This window comes from Necator americanus, chromosome II (assembly GCF_031761385.1).
Source record: "Necator americanus strain Aroian chromosome II, whole genome shotgun sequence".
NCBI classification, from domain to species: Eukaryota; Metazoa; Nematoda; class Chromadorea; order Rhabditida; family Ancylostomatidae; genus Necator; species Necator americanus.
In genome coordinates, this window is record NC_087372.1 from 25,212,374 (window position 1) to 25,232,120 (window position 19,747).

The 19,747-nt window shown below is 41.7% G+C and overlaps 1 protein-coding gene across 2 annotated transcripts in view; it reads left to right on the plus strand.

Moving 5' to 3' along the window:
- RB195_019403 (uncharacterized protein) overlaps positions 1–19,713 on the plus strand; it is a gene marked incomplete at both ends in the record, with an annotated part of 28,270 nt that extends 8,557 nt beyond the window's left edge. The window contains 15 exons of one of the 2 annotated variants that reach the window (XM_064187232.1): positions 324–432; positions 502–645; positions 1,724–1,922; positions 1,986–2,112; positions 2,233–2,394; positions 2,481–2,612; positions 2,675–2,737; positions 2,914–2,996; positions 4,770–4,833; positions 9,517–9,674; positions 9,893–9,997; positions 10,068–10,176; positions 10,233–10,371; positions 15,306–15,392; positions 19,622–19,713. In XM_064187232.1, coding sequence (XP_064043113.1) covers positions 324–432; positions 502–645; positions 1,724–1,922; positions 1,986–2,112; positions 2,233–2,394; positions 2,481–2,612; positions 2,675–2,737; positions 2,914–2,996; positions 4,770–4,833; positions 9,517–9,674; positions 9,893–9,997; positions 10,068–10,176; positions 10,233–10,371; positions 15,306–15,392; positions 19,622–19,713 — 1,773 coding nt within the window. Of the gene's footprint in view, positions 1–323; positions 433–501; positions 646–1,723; positions 1,923–1,985; positions 2,113–2,232; positions 2,395–2,480; positions 2,613–2,674; positions 2,738–2,913; positions 2,997–4,769; positions 4,834–9,516; positions 9,675–9,892; positions 9,998–10,067; positions 10,177–10,232; positions 10,372–15,305; positions 15,434–19,621 lie in introns of those variants that run through there. The other variant, XM_013451991.2, reaches the window with a different exon arrangement.
- Between the last annotated feature and the right edge of the window lie 34 nt (positions 19,714–19,747).

The following is a 19,747-nucleotide window of genomic DNA, read 5'->3' on the forward strand; positions in this document are numbered from 1 at the left end:
CCCTCGCCAAATATATTTTTCGAGCAATGGCAGCAGAACTAGCACCACTTGTTTAGATTCCCAAAACATCATGGCGTAATCGTATTATTTAATCCTCTATTTTCAAGGTGAAGAAAAAAGGGCAACGTGAACAACACTAGACTGCTGTTTAAAGACTAATCGAAGTTCCGCCTGCATAGCGATGACAAAAATCTCTTGTCTGGTAAAAAAAAAACCTTTGTATGCGTAAACAATAACTATAGGTACCATGTACCGGGGCCGAAATTATGTATGACTCAACCTGATACTACGTAAGTAAGATGCTGCCATCTTGCAGTTTTCAGAACATCGATTCCATGTCTGATATCACTGATATCCTCCGACCAAAGAATCTTTTCGAAAAGGATGGTCACGACTACAAAATCCCAGCTCCTAAGCTATTCACTCCCATCGGTATTTGAAAAAATCTTACATATTCTTGAGTATTACAACGAGTGCTGTATGTGTTTTCATCACATTTAGATTTATCTCCGAGCGAGGATCTCAAACCTTTGAAGACGCCTCCTCGCATTTCATCAGCTGCCAGTGCAGCTACCCAAGGCTCACTTAATAAAAAAGCAACAAGAAAGTCGAGCTCACCAAATATTTCACTCAGGACTGACTCAGGTAAGGACAGTTTGCCAGTTTTTTTTTTCAAGGACAGCTCAACAGTACAACAGTTGTTTGCATATGTCTATCGTTTTTCTTTGCCATTTGATTGCCTTCCTTACTCCCTTTTTCTTTCTTCTCTGTCACGGATGAGGAAGTGCGACTCCTGTCTCCATTCAACAGAACTATAAACGAACCGCTTACGTTAGTGAGGTTTCGGTTTTAAAGTGCGTTTTTCTGTTAGTATTTCAGAAGATATGTTTGCAAAGCTCCTTTGCACAATTATTCGTGATCATAATCATCATTCATCCAATTTTCGCCCTGGAGTCCCTTTACGACTTCTCGAATACGAAGTTTCTTTGTAGTTTTAAAAAGCACTCGAGAGTGGTTCATCTTTCCAGTGAGCAGTCACCTTAGTTTAAGGAGTTTTCAGGCATAGAATAGTCGTATGCAACCTCCTTTCTCCTCCGTTTACAACTCTTTCAATTTCTGGTGAAAAATTTTTAGCCCAGAGAAAGCGGTGGCCAAAAATTTGAAGGTTACTGGATATTGAAAGTTAAGTGAATAGGTTTGAAATAGCAGGTATGCTGTCGATATCTGCAATTAGGCGATTCCCACTGTCGGCTCTTAATTTGGAGCTGACGTCTTTGACTATGAATTTGTAGAGACACTTCTCGTTCCAAACCACTTCCTCCAATTTCACATGAAATGCGTAAAACTTGGATACCCTCACCGCCGAAGTTAATAATTACAGATGGTGATGCTTTTGAGTCAAAGGTTGGAGGCGAGGAATGACCCGAAGACTTTAAGAGATGAAACGATCTCGTGAGAATCGAAGGGAAGAGAGGCAGATCTGTGCCCCACAAAACTAGCAACTTCTGTCGTAACTTGCTTATTCTGCTTTGGTCTAAGCAGATTTTCCTTCCGAGAAACCATGCCATGGTTTGTTGTATTGCCTAGTTTCATCAACACGGTGTGATTAGCGGAGGCTAGCCGATGTATACCAAACCATGGACTTCTAAGCTCCATAATAGCTTTATATTAACCCCACTTGGTCTCTCATTCACAAAGAAATTATAGACTCGTTGTATTCCAGCTTCGAGCAGTGGGGAACTGAGTAAGTCGTCTCAGAAAGAGAGGCCGACATCTGCTTCATCTCGAGTATCAGCTTCCTCGCTGAAAACCGAGACATCAAGCAAAGAACGTATACCACCGCCTCCGGATCCAAACCGCTGGCATAGTAACAAATTCTTACAGAAGGAAAACACCGTTGTACCTGCCCTAAGAGAACGGAAGTTTGTGTATTTCTCTCGGAAACAAACATATTCTGGTGTTAACTCGTTTCGAAAAAATTACAGGCACCATAACTCAAACTCTGATGAGGAAAGGCGCAACGAACAATCAGAAATGGATCCTTCGCAGTTAGTTCCAATCATGGAAAAAGCAACATACTTACGAGGATGCGACCTTTTTGGAGAAAACACGGTACATGTAAAATGACTTATAACGTTCTTTTTTCTTGTTCTTCTGAAAGAGGTTGGAGAAACTCTGTTATCTCTTTGCTCATCCGACCAAAATTTGGATTACTGCTATTTCCCAATTCAGATGGGAAAATTGTATTCGAAAAAATGGGAACAACGCAATCAAGGTCTTTCAAACATCCAGGAAACACTTGAGGGAGTTCCTTTGGGTGATGCCCAAGCAGGAAATTATCTGGATTGTGCTATTTCAATCCTACAAAGACGTCTCAAAGACCCCCTATACAACGTGAGTATTTCCGCAGTTTTAAAATACAAGTACCCGAATTCATAATTCTACTCACCAGAATTTCCCAGCCAAAAGGAAAAATTTAGGCGTATATAAGCGCATTGGATCTTCTTTCCTTCATCTGCACAGACTTTCTTCCACGGCATTCTCTGTACAAATTAGCTCCAACCATCGCAAGAGCAACGTCCGACATTATAGCTTTGAGAGCAAGCGATACGGTGAGTATATTGCAACTTGCAGTTTTGCATTGTACTTCATTTGGAGTTTCTCTAACTCAAAGGATCGTCGTTCGGCCGGCAAAACACTTTCGACAATCAACGATATTATGGAGCAAGATACAAAGGTAATTTTTAGTAACAAGGAAAAAGTGATAGCCGAACACTTCGACTAAGTCTCTAAGTGCAGCAAAATCATACCAGAAACAAAGAATTCTAAATTAATTCAGTTCTTTATGCTTGCATGGACTCGGCTACCTGTGTTGTATTGCTTCCCAAAATAATCTTGTTTCACACGTTGCAGGCCGCAAAATTCTTCTTGAACCGATTCTTGAAAATGGGAGCTCCGGGTGGGCAACGAGGACAGGCAAATATACAGAAGCTGATGTTCTCCAACTGACATGTACTTCCTTTTGACCCGCAGAGAATGCAATCATACAGAATGCTGGTGGAATCATTTGGAGTACTTCCAAATGCCATGAAAAACGGCCCGGATGTAGCGTTGCCGCACAATTTTGGACGCTCCAATCGCCTCTTCAAATAGCCCAAAACAATGAAGCCGTATTTTCGAACCGTTTTTAAAAAAAAAAAAAAAAAGAAACCCCCCCCCCGTATTCTCCCATCCCGTATACGAATACTCCCCTGAAATCTGAACTTTGACCTTTAAACTCATTCCAGAGAAGTCCTGAAATTGAACTTTGTTCATTCCAGCAATGCAGTAACTTCATGAAATACTATTCTTCAGACAGCGTTCGTACTTAAAAAAGTAGCAACTTTTGCATTTCTTGTTTTATTTCTAGACGACGTTATTTGTGTAGTCTGATAGACTGGCTCTGCCGACCTTTCATTTTTCCGCTCTGAGTCCCCTTTCTATTTATTCTAAATTTGAGATGCATAAGTTTGGAGTCCCCTTTCTATTTATTCTAAATTTGAGATGCATAAGTTTGGAGGTGCCTGCTCAACAATTGTGCTGCTCTGGAATGATTCAAATGATCAAACCTCAAATGTAGTGCGGAAGAGAAAAGAAACTCCTAAACCGTCCTATTTAACACTAACGAAATAAATGCACTTACTAGACACGTTTTAGAAGAAAGTTATAAGCAATAACGTAATCACGAAGTAATCGGTTTTGTTCGAGCGGCACTGGAAGTTTAGCAATACAAGTCTCGTGGTCCGTTGCTCCCTTGCAGCATCCTATGTTACAAAGGAAGGAGGAAGTGAACGTGCTCAAATCCCTCAGAGTTATATTTCCGAAATAATTAGAAGATCTTCAGAAATATGGAGGACTTATCAGAAAACACCAGTTAAAACGTTGTCAAGAATCAATCCAATAATGTTGTGAATGTCAATACTGTAAGGATAGAAGGATGAAATGCTCTGAATTAGTTAACTTTTTTGTGCCAATTGTCTCATCTTCAGTTTAAAATATTAGAATATGTTACTGAATGCCCACTAATACAGTGACTTGTGAGAGTCAAGACTTGCTGCAGAGTATGCTTATCCTTACAGACAAATCTAGCACCGTGCCATCGACCGCGGAGCGATCAAAAGCTTCTCTGTTATCCTGCAGACGTAGTGATGACTTCTTACCATTTTGCTATACCGATCTTTTTAAAACTACAGTGTAAAACTATAATAACTGACAAACTGAACTATTGTATTATGATCATCCGTACTAGATATCAAACCGTCACCTTCATATTTTGAGCCCTGGAAACCTTGCGTCATTTGCTTTAACTGTTGTATTACCATAAGATGAAATATTAGAAAAATCGAAGGAGAAATGTAAACATAAAGGTGCAAACAAACGAAAAATAGTGATCCTCATCTTTGATGCATACATTATAAAAACTGTTACGAGATTATTCCAAGCTTGGCGGACCTTCAGCGTAAAACTTAGACATGGAAGAAGTTTTATCTAGAAATCCACGTTCATCTTGAGACAGAGCAGGAGAGCCCTGATGTTGTGCGCCAAGACAAAACTTTAGAATACACTTTTCCACCGTTCAATAGGTGGCAAGTAGTTTCTTGAAGGTGCAAGTAGTACTAGTCCCCCACTGCTTAGCACTGCTGGAAGTGCTGACAAGCATCAAACACACGTGAAGAACTCGAAGTCAGCATTACAATATGTACTCTCTCATGTACTTGTTTCTTTTTCAGAAGTCTGACGGAAGAATCTGTCACATCATTTGGACTGGATTGTTTAAAACACACGGATACGGAGGTATGAATCTGAGGACAGGTATCATTCAATCATTCGCAAAGTCGTAACATTTCAAAGAGGCATAACTTCCTATCAGGAAAAAGTACTGCTAAAATGTCGTATTGATCTTTCAATGAGCTCTATTAATTTTAATGAGGCTATTATTAACTAACCAGCCTGAACGTCCGGCTAACGCCGGACATGAGACTACTTGTGGTTCCCGCTTTGTTGGCCCTCGCTCAATAAAAATTAAAAGTGATGGCACTTTCTCTAAATTTTCGATACAGAATTGAAAATTTCTTTTTCTAACAACGCTCTTCTTCGTTCTCTTTTAAGAGGTTTAAACACTGATAATATTTGATAGTTTTATTAATTTAATAACTTTTTTCCATAGATTTGATGGTTTTATTACTGAAGGAGTCAGTACTTAACTTAGAAAATAATCAAACTTGATTTTACACTTATATTCCTTCGGCAAGGATGTTACCAGTAAGAAGGATGTTACCAAGCTCAGGCAACGTAAAAGAAATACGTATATACAGAGGAATACATAGGAGTGAAATGCAACACATGCAGTTACCAGGGCTATAAAATGGCTCATAACGTCTCATTCACTGCTTGACAAATCCGCTTAGAATTAGTGCCGGTACTACTACCACAATAATTGTAGTGATTCCAATTCTTATGCCGTTGCGCCAACTGTGCAGTTCTCAGCGTTCTCTGGAGTCGACCCATATACATTACATCGTCGGACTCGTCTCGCACCATTTTATTCCTTTCTGGTGCAGTATGTAAGTCGAGTCCACTATTTAGATAGCAAAAATCTCTTTATGATACGCACCACCGCCAATTGCTCTGCCGAGGTAAGATCAGGGGTGGTCGAAAATACGCCAGCGCCCTCTTTACACGCACCCGTTTTATGCATGAGAAATGCAGGGCTTAGTTGTGTTCTTACGATATCGAACAGCCGTTTTATATTCATTGTTTGCAAGGGGATGGAATTTCGAGTCTATACCTATTGGCATCTTCTTGTTCAAAGAACATACATGAGAAAGGTATCGGCAGACTCTCTCAGTGATCTGTGGTTCCTTTCCTTGTTGTGACGACTGGGCCCTGTTCTGAACCTCCTGTACAACACAAATGATCTTCTCCAGACCCACAGCTGAAATGGGCTGCGATGGAGACAAACTAGGCCCCAACTCGAAAACTGATTGCGCATTCTCAGGAAGTCTAAATCCTCCTAACACCGTCACTCTAGAAACGTTTGATAACATATCTCGTTACAGTTTTGCGTTCACTCCTTCCAGGAATAATGATGGTATTTAGTGGTTGTGCATTGTCGCTTTGTGGTCTACGCAAAAGGTGGTCGAGATTTCTCTGTAGAGTTATATTGAGATTAGATTGGACAGGATTGCAGATAAAAATCGACCCATCGCAATACTGTTCCTTCGTCGCTCACATCTTTAGCATTGCGTGCATTTCGTCTCGTTTTTTGTTGAACACAATCCGGAGGAGTTGCTGTTGAACTACTCGTACTTGGTGGCTATTCCCTGGTAGCCCGCACAGACAGTGTAGACGTTTTCGCCCAATGAGGTTGGGAGTGACACGGTAATGTAGCCAACGGTTGAGAAAGTGGATTGACTGTCTAGCTGCTACGATCTTCTGTCTCAGCGACATTGGAGACCGCTTGAAATGGAGAGAATAGGTTACAGAAACGGACACCCTTAAGCGACCATAGAGCACAAAAACGCGAAGGAGCCAATTTTGAAATCAGGGTCTAAAGTTTAGCGCACGATTCTAAAATGTTGGCTCAGAAATCGCTGTATGCATTTTGTATCCAAGACAAAAACCCTAAAATGAACCGCAAAGGTGAATGACTCTCGGTAACGCCCCAAGTTAACACTATATCTCGGATGGCTCTTCTGCTCCGAATCTCGTGATCCAACAATCAGCGGTCCATGCAGGGCGTCTCCGATCCAAGGCGAGCATTTAATGACTCGTATCTAAACTTACGCCCGGCTGCGGGAGGCTTCCCCCTGGGCCAATTCTAATGTGCCGCAGAATTCAAAATGGTACACCGAGTAGATGCTTTCTCTGTTGTTTCAGAGGAATAAACATAGAGGAAGGTAAATAGTGAGTGCTTAACTGTGTTTCACGTACCCTTACCATAAAACAATCGAGGTGAATATCACAATAAACCTTAATTCAAGAAAGAAAGGAAGTACTACCTCCGAATTCCAAACTGAATAAGGGAAGAAATTGGAATTTTGGCTTTTTGATCCATATCTTGCAGCTGAGAAAAATTACTTCAGGTAACTGCAGAGCTTATATCTTTTTTCTTCCTCTGCCCAGTTTTCTTCTCGTCGTTCCATTTGTTTTTGCATTGATCCCTTTCTTTATTATTATCATTTATTTAATTCGAACTTTCATTCTCTTCCTCGTCTTTTACATTCCTGTTTTGCTTGATTTGTTTTCTTTTCATTCTATTTGTTCTTTTACAGGCGGACTTCTTTCAGATAATTAAGTTCACTGTCGTTTTCATTTGATTCCCACAGTATTAAGTATTGACACAGTACCTGGACACCCGTTTTTAACCTCGCTACTGTTTTAGCTTTGTTAACAGGAGAAGAAACGACGTTATGTTCACATTTCTTTCAACTTTTCCCACTATGTAATAGCATCACCAGAGCCGAAGTGCTTCAATAGCTTTGATTTGATTCTATATTTTTTTGAGTAGAGGATTGAGGTTGAGAACTGGTAAAATTCGGAAACAGAAATGAGTAGTCACATTTTCGCTCAGACGAAAAACGGAAACTAAAGCAAACTTTGGGATTCGGTGCTCAGATGAGTATTCATTGTCGGCAAATTTTGCACGTTCACTTCCTATGGAAAGCGCTAGGCCTAACTTTGAGTATGAGAACAGTTTGATTTCTCTTTCTGTCTCCAAAATTGGTTGCATAGCAGCGGAAAACTGCCCTTCCAAAAAGATCTCGAATGCGAGTCTAAAGACACTAAAAACAAAGTAGATTGGAAATATTTACAAGCTGAAACTTCAAGCAAAGTCTGAAAATGCTATCTAGTTTAGTGTAGGTGTAGTGTAGCGGCCAGAGGCTCCGCTTCCTGCACAATCGATCGGAGGTTCGAATCTGCCCTAGTGCTCACCAAGCTTTCAGCACTCCAGCGTCGATAAATTGGTACCAGACTTGTTTGGGATGATAAAATCATTCTATAGGTCAATTACACGTTCATCTCATCTTCTACCTCTCACACTCATCTTCTACCTCTTCCTGAGGTTAATCTTCAGATACGGCAGAGGAAGTAGGAACTCGTTATACTATTTTGAATTTCGCGGCGCGTTAGCGTTGGTGCAAGGGGCGGAGCCTCCCGCAGCCGGGTGTAAGTTTAAATACGAGTGCATTCAGTGGAGTGGCTAAGTTGGTGATTGAAAAAGTAGGCATAAAGCTTGTCTGTTCAGTTGTGGAAAGATTGTGTCACTTAGATTGTGAATCAAATCGCCCATTTCAGGCTCTAAAAAATGCGATTACCCGTAACGTTAGCCAATAGAATTAGTTAATAACAACCTCGTGTACTGCTTATTGGAAATCAATACGATATATTACACCGCCGGAGTCCTTTGAATTTCAATTACTGCTAAAATGTCCTGAACCATATGATGAACAATTTCTCACTACCTGTGTCATAATTTTTTAATTACATTGAAGGCATCATCCCACGAATCTGAGGTGGTACGGATTTCAGGTGGAGTATTCGTATACGGGATCGTAGATTATGGAGAGGAGGGTGATACCGTCCATTTCTTCCTAATTGCCGTAAAAAAACGGCCCGAAAGATGCGGCGCCGCACAAAGCTGGCGCGCCCTAGGTGAACTCCTTGTGGGAAATAGTGCGCCAGAACGCCCGAAACCGTATATTCCGGGCCGTTTCTTACGACAATTAGGAAATGGACGGAATCACCCCCTCCCCATAATCAGATTCGTGGAGTGATGCCTTTGAAACACCTCTTTCTTTTTGCATTATTTCGAACTGACAATATACCGCGAAGTTTCCCATGAAATCCGTCTTGTGTATAGAGGGCATCGAATGAACTTTAAAAAATTAAAAATAAGTGAGAAGGTACAGAGAAAACTTGACCAAAACAATCAGGAGAATCGACGAAAGTACTGAATGATGGGTGAATTCATAAGGAATAGGAATAACAACAACGGAGACTATACAACTGAGTAATTTGCAATAGTATTTACTTTTTTATGGAGAAAATTTCGATTCTCGAATTAACGATTTTTTGAGATTCTCAACCGGTGTGGTTCGTCATTAATGCCAAAATAGCCATTTTTGCAGGCCGAAGATAACAGTATTTTCAGTATTTTCAAGCACTGTTCCTTTTCTATTCAAAACACCAATCTCATTTGCAGCCGATGTGCCTTTCTTTGTCCACTTGAAACTCTATTCCAACGAAGTGTATTGAAATTGAAGAAAAAAATCCCATGTTGTTACCATAAGTATTTCCCAGCTAAATGAGAATGAGACGAAATTTTTGAAAAGGAGAGTCAATTTCATCTCCTTGTGTGACCTTAATAATAGTAGAGGCACTTACAAGAAATTTTTAACACGCCCACGACAACAAACAAAAAATTGCGCTAAAAACAAAGTGCAATTATATGCATTTAACCAATGAGCCTTTTAGATCCGAAGTATTGGTAGGAAGCTCATCCTTGAAGTTTACACGAACGGCAAAAGAGATATCGTTCGCAAAATGATCATCGAAGAAAGTCGAAGGAACAAGCACCCAGCGGTGCGATCTACGCTCAGTGAACTAGCAAATCTTGATGCAAAGCAGGACAGGTGATTCGCTGACACGATGGTGTTCACAATACAATGTAGTTGGTACCGAATGTGTTCAACCAAGTGATCAAGATGTATTGGCCGCAACGGCTCGTTTTCTGATTGATACGCTCCCTTTTCAATTTGCCTTGTTCCTGTTGAACTCTCATCGTACTCACTCGTTGAGCGCATTCTGCACCTAATATATTATATGTACATTATAAACTCTCACGTTTCAGGGATCTGATTTCTAGCACCCAGTCGGGATCTTCAAAAAAAAGGCCAGGCACCAAATCCGTTCGGATTTCTAACGAATTGCCCAAAAGAAATGGAAGCATACAGAGGTTTGCCTAGGAACCAGTGAAATTCGAAATTTGGAATTTTGTGCGAGCATGACATATGAATTTATTCAAGCATGTGTCGATTTTGTGGCAAAACTATAGATTCTTACGAACCATCAGCCTTAGAAAGGCATTATAATGCAGATTGCCCCATGTTTACCAAATGCAGTGGTTGCGGACAGGTAAGCTCAAGAAGTATGGATTATGAAAGCAATTGAGTCATACTCGAAATTTTCAGATAGTAGAAGTGTCCTCTCTCGGAATACACAAGACGACTAATTGCAGAGCAAAAGAAAACTATAGAAGCTGTCCCCGCTGTGGCGAATTGATCGAGAGACGATTGTTCCATAGACACGTTGGCAAAAAAGACTGCAAGCGTACGTGTGCTTCTAATGACGATAGTTTGGTAACGAGAAGTTTCGATTCTATACATGCCCTTACAAACAAAATAATTCTATAATTCCATTTGCTGAAACCTAGCGTTCGCTGACATCATCACATACATCTACTGATGACTTATTATCACTGCGATACCTGCCATCATAAACTTACAGAGAGAGACCCTCAGAACACCGTACAAAGCAGTCCGCTCATTAGGTAAGCAAAGAAGCAAGGACTATCTTTTGTGGCCATTTTCGACAGCGGCGCAGAATGATGATGCTTTCCTCGTGTCATACTGCGGTGCACCACTTTTACACTCAGTCTTTGCATAAAGGTCTTCGCTGTGACATATCCTGAGGCAAAAGCAGGCAAATAACTGCCTTGACCACCTTGACTCCCACTGATCTTCGAACTAGTCGGGTTAGCACGAGTAATTCTTCCATTTGTGCCAGAGTCGCCCATTAGTTCCTCCTTTCGCGTGGGACACAAAGAGCATCATAATTTTCTTTAAAGGACTTCGTGAAGAAATATGACAATCGGGTCAGCGGTCTTCCTGTAGTGCGCTTAATATCGCGGGGAACCCAATCGCTCACGGCTCTGGTCCAACGGTTGTCGTTAAAGCGCATCACGTGTCCGGCCCACCTTATTTTACTTTCCTTGACAAATGCGGCGGCGTCTCTAATCTTCGATCGCTGACGTAGAAGAGAACTTCGAATCCCGTCCCTCACTTGCGTGAAACGGGATCCTCCTAGCATTATTCTCTCAATTGCGCGTTCAATTACGCTCACTGCGTTTTCTTCCTGCTTGCAAAATGTCCAGGTTTCTGAAGCATAGGTCAACGCAGGAAGTACGATGGTGTACGATGAAGAGGTGAGCACGGAGCCGGATATTCTTGGCCTTTTTCACTACATCCTCAATGCCCTTCTACGCTTCCCAAGCTCGTCTCCTCCTACCTTCGTTTTTCGACCTAGAAAGTTGTAGCTGGTGCATTCAGATATGTTCGTTCCACTGAACGTGAATGGAACATCCGAGACCCATCCATTATGTATTAACATCAGATTCAGCTGAAGACCGATGCATCCACATGTTTCGTCGAATTCGGTCAGCATTCGTTCCGCTTAGCTGATCTGATGCTAGGTGTTATAAGTACGATGTCATCAACAAAGCGCAAATGGTGTAGCTGCCAACTACCAACCTTCACTCCCATGTCGTCCCATTCCAACTTTCGCATTGCGTTCTCGAGGGTGGCTGTGAATATTTTGGGTGAGATTGTATCACCCAGTCGGACCCCCCATCTTGACATCAATGATATTCTTGTGGAATGGCGGAATTCTGTGCAACTCTCGAAGTACCTTAATTACTGAGTAGGGACGCCTTGGTTGTGCAGGGCTTCCATGACTGCTTCCGTCTCAACTGAGTCGAGTTGCTTGGCTCTCCTTCATCCAAGACTTTTTCAATCCTATTAAGGATCATTCTCGTAAAAAGCTTGTTGATGACGGACAGCAGGCAGTTTGGGCGATAGTTGCCGATTTCAGGTGGATCTCTCTTCTTATATATTACTCTTATTACTGGTCTTTTACTGTTTAAGAACCTTGCATTGCGACAGGTAACCTATATAGAGCCTCGCCAGAGTGTTGATGAGTGCTGGCGGAAGGTTTTTCAGGTGTACTGGTCTTGTTCTGTTGGGAGCGGCTACCGTACGATTTCTTACCGACATGACAGCATGTCGTACTTCGCATGGGATAACCTATGGAATGCCACTTCCATCTTCCCTGAGATGGTGAGGAGGCAAGTGGACATGGCTGTCGAAGAGATCAGAGTAGAAATCGTAGATGATTTTCTCCATTCCTCGTCTCGGGCATATCGACTGTTTTTCCCTTATCTGCAGCTTCAGCCAACAGTTCAAAGCTTAACAAACTCGGAAGTGAGTTCTTCTTTGCCTTAGGTCCGTGCTGCTCCACGCTGGCGTATCAGCTGAAGAGTTTTGAAAGACCGACGTCTTTTGGTGTTATCAAAACTCGTAGGCTTCCTCGTGCAGTCATGAAGGTGTTCAACAAGCCGGTCGTATTCCTCTTCGATGTTGTCCATTGCAGAATCTTCCCAAAAGCCCCCTAGCGCAGCGGAAAGATCCCAGTTAATGATAGTTCCGGATGTTCGCTCTCTAAAATTCGCAGCATTTTCTTATCTCCGGGTATTATTTCTTTCTTATCATTTTCTTAGAATTTTCTTATCTCTGGGTATCTTTTCTTTCTTATCATTTTCTTATCCGCAAAACGAAAATCTTCCTCGGAGGAGGCGATGGTTCGATCCCGAATAAAACTTTTCCACAACAGCGACATTTGTCAAGCAGAACCTTTATTGACCACGATGTGGTCAGTTCTATTACAGTACCATCCAATAGGTGCCTTCCACGTCCAGGCTATAGAGGAGGGCCTCTGGAATTACGAGTTCTCATGAATGATTTTTGTCGCTATGATATGCTCTCCCACTGTTTATTCCACTATAGGCTGTGGGTCCCAATGCAAAGTTCCTTAGGCGTTTTTCTCAAGCCAATTATGGGGCTGATCTTGTAGAGGAGACGGTCCTCTCTGTTGAAGTTCACTAGGTCCATAGACAAAGCCCCTACTTCTACTTTTTCATAGCTTGATGTTGGAGCATAACAGACGAAGATATCAAAGCTGCCGTTGAATCACATCTTCTCATCCGCAGGTGCCAGATTCGGATCGTAAGTTGTTTGAAAGAGTCGATGTCTCAGCCATATTCGTGTTGACTAGGACAACTCCAACAGCGGCTCCACTGTGGCATGTCCCTAAGAGTTTTCCCTAAGTTTTCCAGAATTTTCCTGGTTTGCATCATCAGATCTTCGATGGCCGCTTCTTATGATAGCGTACCTGCGTTATAAGTACAGATCGCAATCCTAGTCCTTTTCCGTTCTGATATACTAGATGAATCCCGATAGCCCGTCCTTCCTGGCGCTACCGCACCAGGCTTTCCTACGAGGAGTACACCGTAAGGACTCTTCCTCCGTCAGAAGACTCTTCCTTACTACTGTGTACTTACCAAAGTAGTAAGGAGTCAGAAGACTCTTCCTTACTACAGTGACATGCGCAAAATTTCAAAACCGATGGGAAGGTTGCAAGCCTCTAGTCTCACGAGTTTGTGGGAGAACTTTGCATCCTACCAGATTGGAAAAATTGAGCTTATTTGTTGGACGCGAGCTCCCTTCCACCTTCCAGTCACTTGATTGCAGGCTATTGACATGACGACGGGACCGACGTGATGCAACGACGTCATGTCGCTTTTGGCCCGCCCTCAGTTGTCAGGATGCATAGCTTACCGGGGGAGGAAAATATGATGGCGTGTCTGCACATGTCAGATATTGCCAATCATTTTAAACGGATGATTCCATTTCAGGAATCGCACTTAGAGGAAGAGGGCTTCAGCAATTTCTTCGCTAATTCCATCTTCTCCACCAGAATTCCCACCCCTCAAATACAAACAAGAACCTCAGACTCTGTCGAACGTTTTTTTTTTGTAGATTTCTTTATAGACTCTGCAAAAGAATCTGCATCGCGAGGTTCCTTTCTCCATACACCAATATGAATAAGCAAACGTTGGCATAATTTCGTACTGCTCTCTTCATCTTTCAGATCTATTATTTCCACTTCCTGTTAAGGAGAAACTCTTCCTTTTCTCTTGTGAAACCACATTTTTAAGCTAAGAACTAAATGGTGGCCAGATTTAAACGTGACGTCCAAGACGAATTTAGATTTCCAAATACATAACAGAGTAATGTTCCGCACCTTCACCTAATTGAGCTGAAGTTAGACATTTGTGAACTTCTTCCTGCGCTGTTGTTCAGGTAATTAAGAGGTTGAATCTCGCTACGTAAGCTTACGGCCTCGACAATTCCTCTATGAGCATCGTCTCTTCTCAGAAGTTCATCATGCGGTTACCATTGTTCGTTGTCTCGTTCGCTGAATAATATCACTTTCCCTAACATCGGATTGTTGTTCAAGATCCATCTTCGCATTTTTGTAAAGTTCGACAGTGATTACCTGTCTGCTTGGTATCTTAGACATCAGTGGGTTAAGTTCACCATATGAAAGCAGAATTTCTTTGCCAAGCTGTTCGCTATCGTATCAAACTACTAGGACATGATTTGAATATCGGAAGATGACGTGGCGTTCCGTACCCGGACACCCGCCACAAACTGGGTACAAGCCAAATGCGAAGTGCAAAGATGTCGCCGATGCTGCTGTAATGACCAATTTCTGTCCAACGTTGCACCAGCCTTTTCGTAGCTTACGACGCCGACATAAGCTACGAAGACGACGCTTAAGCCTTGCGACGCGAAGGGGATTAAGTAGGAATCACACAACACAGGACAGACCTACTCCAGAGAAATCGAAAAATCGAAGATCGTGGCAATTTAAGGTCCTATGGGAAACCTTCTATTTGATATTTACATAGGTCTTACTCTTCAGTTGTCCTTCTCAGAAAATCTGCGCCCTCAATCACTCATCTGTAGGATCTTTGCAATTAAACTGCATACATGATAGATAGTGTCTCTAACTGTTTTTCCGTTTAGTTTCGAATCAAGCCAGCAAGAATGTGAGAAGTTGAATCGTCAAGGGTTCCCGCAATTTTTCGTTGTTAAACGGTTACGCAGGAGAAGGTTGTGAATAGAACGCAGGGCTGCTTTCACACCTTGTTAACGGCCGCTATCAGGGTCAGAAACGCCCATCTCCGGGAGCAAGTCATCGCTAGTTATCACGCAGGTTTCATAATCCAAGTTTAAGGTACAGATTCCTATTCTCTGTGGGTTGGAGTTCGAAGAGAACGAACACGCAAACAAACATTAATTCTTCTTCAATTCTTTATAATATAGTGTGGTATATATACGCAATATTATATTACAAATGTTTAGCTCCTGATATTTATTCGGCGAAATGTCCATTGTGTGGCCTAAACGTTTCGCCGGACAACACTGATGGGTGGCGAAGGCATCTTACAGGTGCGCTAGCCACTGAGACTACTTTCCTTTCTTCATCCTAACCTTCCAACAAATACAACAATCAACACAGCAACATAAGTGAAATCAAAGAGAACTAGCGGTATTCAAATATCAAATATACATTGGCTCCGTGTTCAATTTTATACATGTTTCACGCTCAATCTAGCGACTCCATGTGGTCCAAACTCTTCTGCTTAAAGATGTGTTAGTTAAGACGTGGATTTCCACTTGAAAAAAAAAAACATTGTTACCTGGTCAACACTCATCACATCCGGAGTAAATACGCGCAGATCACTACGTATTATCTTACAGAGCCTGAACACAGATGTGATTTCTCTTAGGATCAAACGATCGACCGTGCAGACACAATAGAACCCCTTGCCGACAGCGTTACACTCAATCAAAGCAAAAATATTTGTCGTTATTAAGGTTTCCAAAGTGTTACAAAGACTTTATGGGACGCACGTATCAAATCGTTTGAAAGCATCTCTTGTTGAGTCGGACTGACAGCCCATGCTACCTTGATGCTTCTCTTCTTGTTTATTCATTTACTCCGGTCAATTGTATGTCGAAAAGAACAAAAAGGAAAGGAGATCATATAAGAGGAATGAAGAACAGCCGGCCTCGCTAGATTCACTCATGAACCAAGAACTCAGTTGCAAGTAAGTTGATGTAGACGCTACAATCCGGACATCTCTCCATAAACGTGACTATGTGGATTTTGGTTATACACTGCCTACACGTTGCTGGATTCCTCAGGGTGCAAACAAGAATAACTCAACTGTACTTTAATCATAAAGGATTAAGATAGTCTGTCTATGTTTTGTGATAGTGTGCCTGCGAGGTTTTTAGATGGAACTCTTTATTTGTCTGACGTTTCGGCTTTTAAGCCGTCTTCAGAGGCCTAAATAGAGGATTACTGAAGCAATGCTGCGTTTATTCCGTTAAGTGCCACACTAACCTGGGTCAGTGTTTCGCTAATCGTTCAGGGTAGTGAAAACAGAAACCTATCTACCTTGAAATTAGTTTTACGTGTTGTTCCACCGGATGTGGCGCGGCTGGTAGCACACACCTGTCACTCAGTGTACCAGCGAATGAGTATTGCTGCATGTAGATTACCAGCGACGATATAGATAATTTGATCTACACACAGAATATCAGGCTGTTATAGGTCACAGAGCGGTACAAGTGGCAAGAACTCATTCGTTATCGACAAGCATTCATTCTTATTATTCATTTAAGGGTTTCTTTTAAGAATCCAAAATGCCTCCGTCTTCCTTGCCGATATTTCTGTTTCGTGAGCCAGTATAACGCACTTCACATCATAATCGTTTCCGTTGTGGGCCTCATGTTTGTGCCTTCCTAGTGGTGTTATCAAACCTTTTTGTCGTTTTCCTGCCATGTGTTCATTAATTTCACTCCAACATTCCTACCGGTCTCCCCAATGTAAGTTGCATTGCACATCAAACACTCAATCTCATATATTACCCCAATTTGTGCGCAGTCGCCTGTTTTTCCGTAAGCACAAATAACACATCTTTCATAGATGCAGTATCTATCATATAGTCTATTTCTAACAAGCTGGCTTTTGATGTTTGCATTTGGGATATTTACCAAGATCACGTCATCTTGTAATTGTGCTTGGATAATGCTGCGCTGAACAGCGGCACTGACACTGTCAGAGATAAAAGGAAAACAAAGAGAAATTTTGTTTTCACGCGGAACATTGCTATTTACAGTGTGGGCTCTTCGGTAATGCGGACGTACTGTATGGCCAATAGCACATCCAATTTTCAAGGCTAGTCCTCGTGATTCGTGTCGTTCTTGGTTGCCAGTGCATACTTCACTAGCGGTTTTGAACATATCACGAATCACTGCACGTTTTACTGCAGTCGGATCTGCAGATTGTTGACGTACTACCAGCCGCGCCACATCCGGTGGAACAACACGTAAGACTAATTTCAATGTAGATAGGTTTCTGTTTTCACTACCCTGAACGATTAGCGAAACACTGACCCAGGTTAGTGTGGCACTTGACGGGATAAACGTAGCATTGCTCCAGTCATCTTCTATTTAGGTCTCTGAAGACGGCGAAAAAGCCAAAATGTCAGACAAATAAAGAGTTCCATCTAAAAACCTCGCAGGCACACTATCACAAAACATAGACAGAATATGCCGAGGTTTCAAGAGAAGAGAACATTCGAACGATTAAGATAGTGTTTGTTTCTTCACTAAAGTTTTCCGATCACATTGATCGTAAAAAAAAAGCTTATAAGTTCCTGTATCCCGGTGTATTCGGTACAGCATACGTATACGGCTGACGTGTGTTTTCCCTGTAAAATAACGTGATCTGATAATGCGATCCACTCAATGACATCGTCAGCTTTGCCATATTCTTTTGCAAGAAGTTTGCTTAATCCTCATTTCACCTTTCCTAAATCTTGTTCTTCTGCAATTCTTCAACGTGTGTCTTGTTTAGCGGCAATTCCGATTTTCTGGTTAGATGGCGCCAATTCGCTCGGCCGTGAATGCCAGCTAACTTCATGTCAGTGTGAATCCTATCAAGATAGCGCTCTTCCGGCCGTCCCCTTGGTCACTCTACGCTATATCTAGATTTATGTCGATCCTACAGAGAGTGTATGTATCACTCTGTACGACGTGACCGCACCTTCTCAGTAGAATTTCACGCATTTTTACGGCAACGGAAGACAGGCCTAGCCTCTGCAATTGCTCTGTTGTAATCGTGGTGGTGGGAGTGACAACAATTGTCCATCGTTGTTTGAACTACCGTAGATGACTTTAAGCCATACTCAATGTCCTTTGCATCGCAACCAGACGATCCTTTTTTACTGGGCCATATGCTCGCGACTCGCGCATTTTCTTCGCACTCGATTCTGATGGACGCGCTAGCTTTTACCTCAACTTCCTTTTACTTCTCTTAACCATACGGATGTGACGGAGTTGTTTCCTCGGCCAGCCTCTCGCCCATTTCCAGTTTTGCTAAGCTCAGAAGACGGAGGAATTGGTTAGTCCTTCAGCATGAAACACTTCGCGTGACGCAGCGCCCTAGAACACTAGACTGGTTATTTATGTTTGCTTAATTGACCAGTTGATGTTATCTCCTAATCTCCCATGCCGAAGTGTGTCGTCTTTAAACATAGATGTGCCCAATTAACCCGATTTACATCAATACCTCGTACCTATAGCACCCATTCAGTGCGTTGTTCGTCGGTGCTCCACAAGAGACCTGACACCTCATCTGAATCGCCTATTAACGCCAAATACCATCAGTGCCCACTCGACAATGTCCACCGCTTCAATGCAAAGTTCAATAGAGCTGTTGCCAACGATTCCCACATTGTTCCCTGATTTTTACATTAACCAATTGGTTAATGCTGACAAAATATGAGATCAAATTCACGCGGCACCCTTAGTATCACAATAACATGACATGTTTTTATTATTCTGTACCACTGTAAGAAATGTTCGACCATCCGCAAATGCGATTTTGCAGACGCGTTCAGTTCCAAGACTGTTTTTACATTGATTATTTATGTTTTTAGCGTAACGGTTGTTGGACTGATATGGGACGATCCTTCTATAAAACAAAGACGTATTACTACTATTAAAAATAAACCGAATCTAGTTCATCAAACCTTAGCGAACTCCCATAAAGGGCATTATGCACAAAAATATTGTCTCGATAAGTGCGTTCGTGAAAGTCCTTACAACCGGGGAGAATTTTTACGATGTGTCGATTGGTGCTGTATTAAAATGTGTCTTACCGCTATCACTTCAGAGTACCCTTTAAGTCTGTGATTATGTACTGTTCATTTGTACTGCTTCTGTGAGATGTTCAATGTACAAATTTCTGTCCTATGTTTACAAATAATATCAAACTTTATCCTCTTATTTATTTTAGTATTTTTAATTGCAGAATCTAATAACGCCCGCCACTAGTCTCAATTTATCGACATATCGTTTTCGTTCCAGGAAAAAAAAAACATTCTCTAGGTATCATCTAGTGCTCACAGCTGTTAGAGACACAACAGTGATGATAACACTCCTAGACAATTAAACTATAAACACCCGCAATAAAATCAAGAACAATCTAAACTATACATATATTATACATTCTGCATAATTATAAACTCAAATCCAACAGTGCAGCTCATGTTTGTGAAACAATTTGTTTCGTATTTCCTCATTCATCAGTGTTATTTTTCCAGCGCAATGTGCAGAGAATCCTCGTCGCCGGGCGTTTCAAGAAACCAAGAGAGCAACTCTTACGAGCTCTGGATCTATATCTACGGATTTTTGAAAGACTAAACCAATAAAGTTAAGAGTTCACCTTA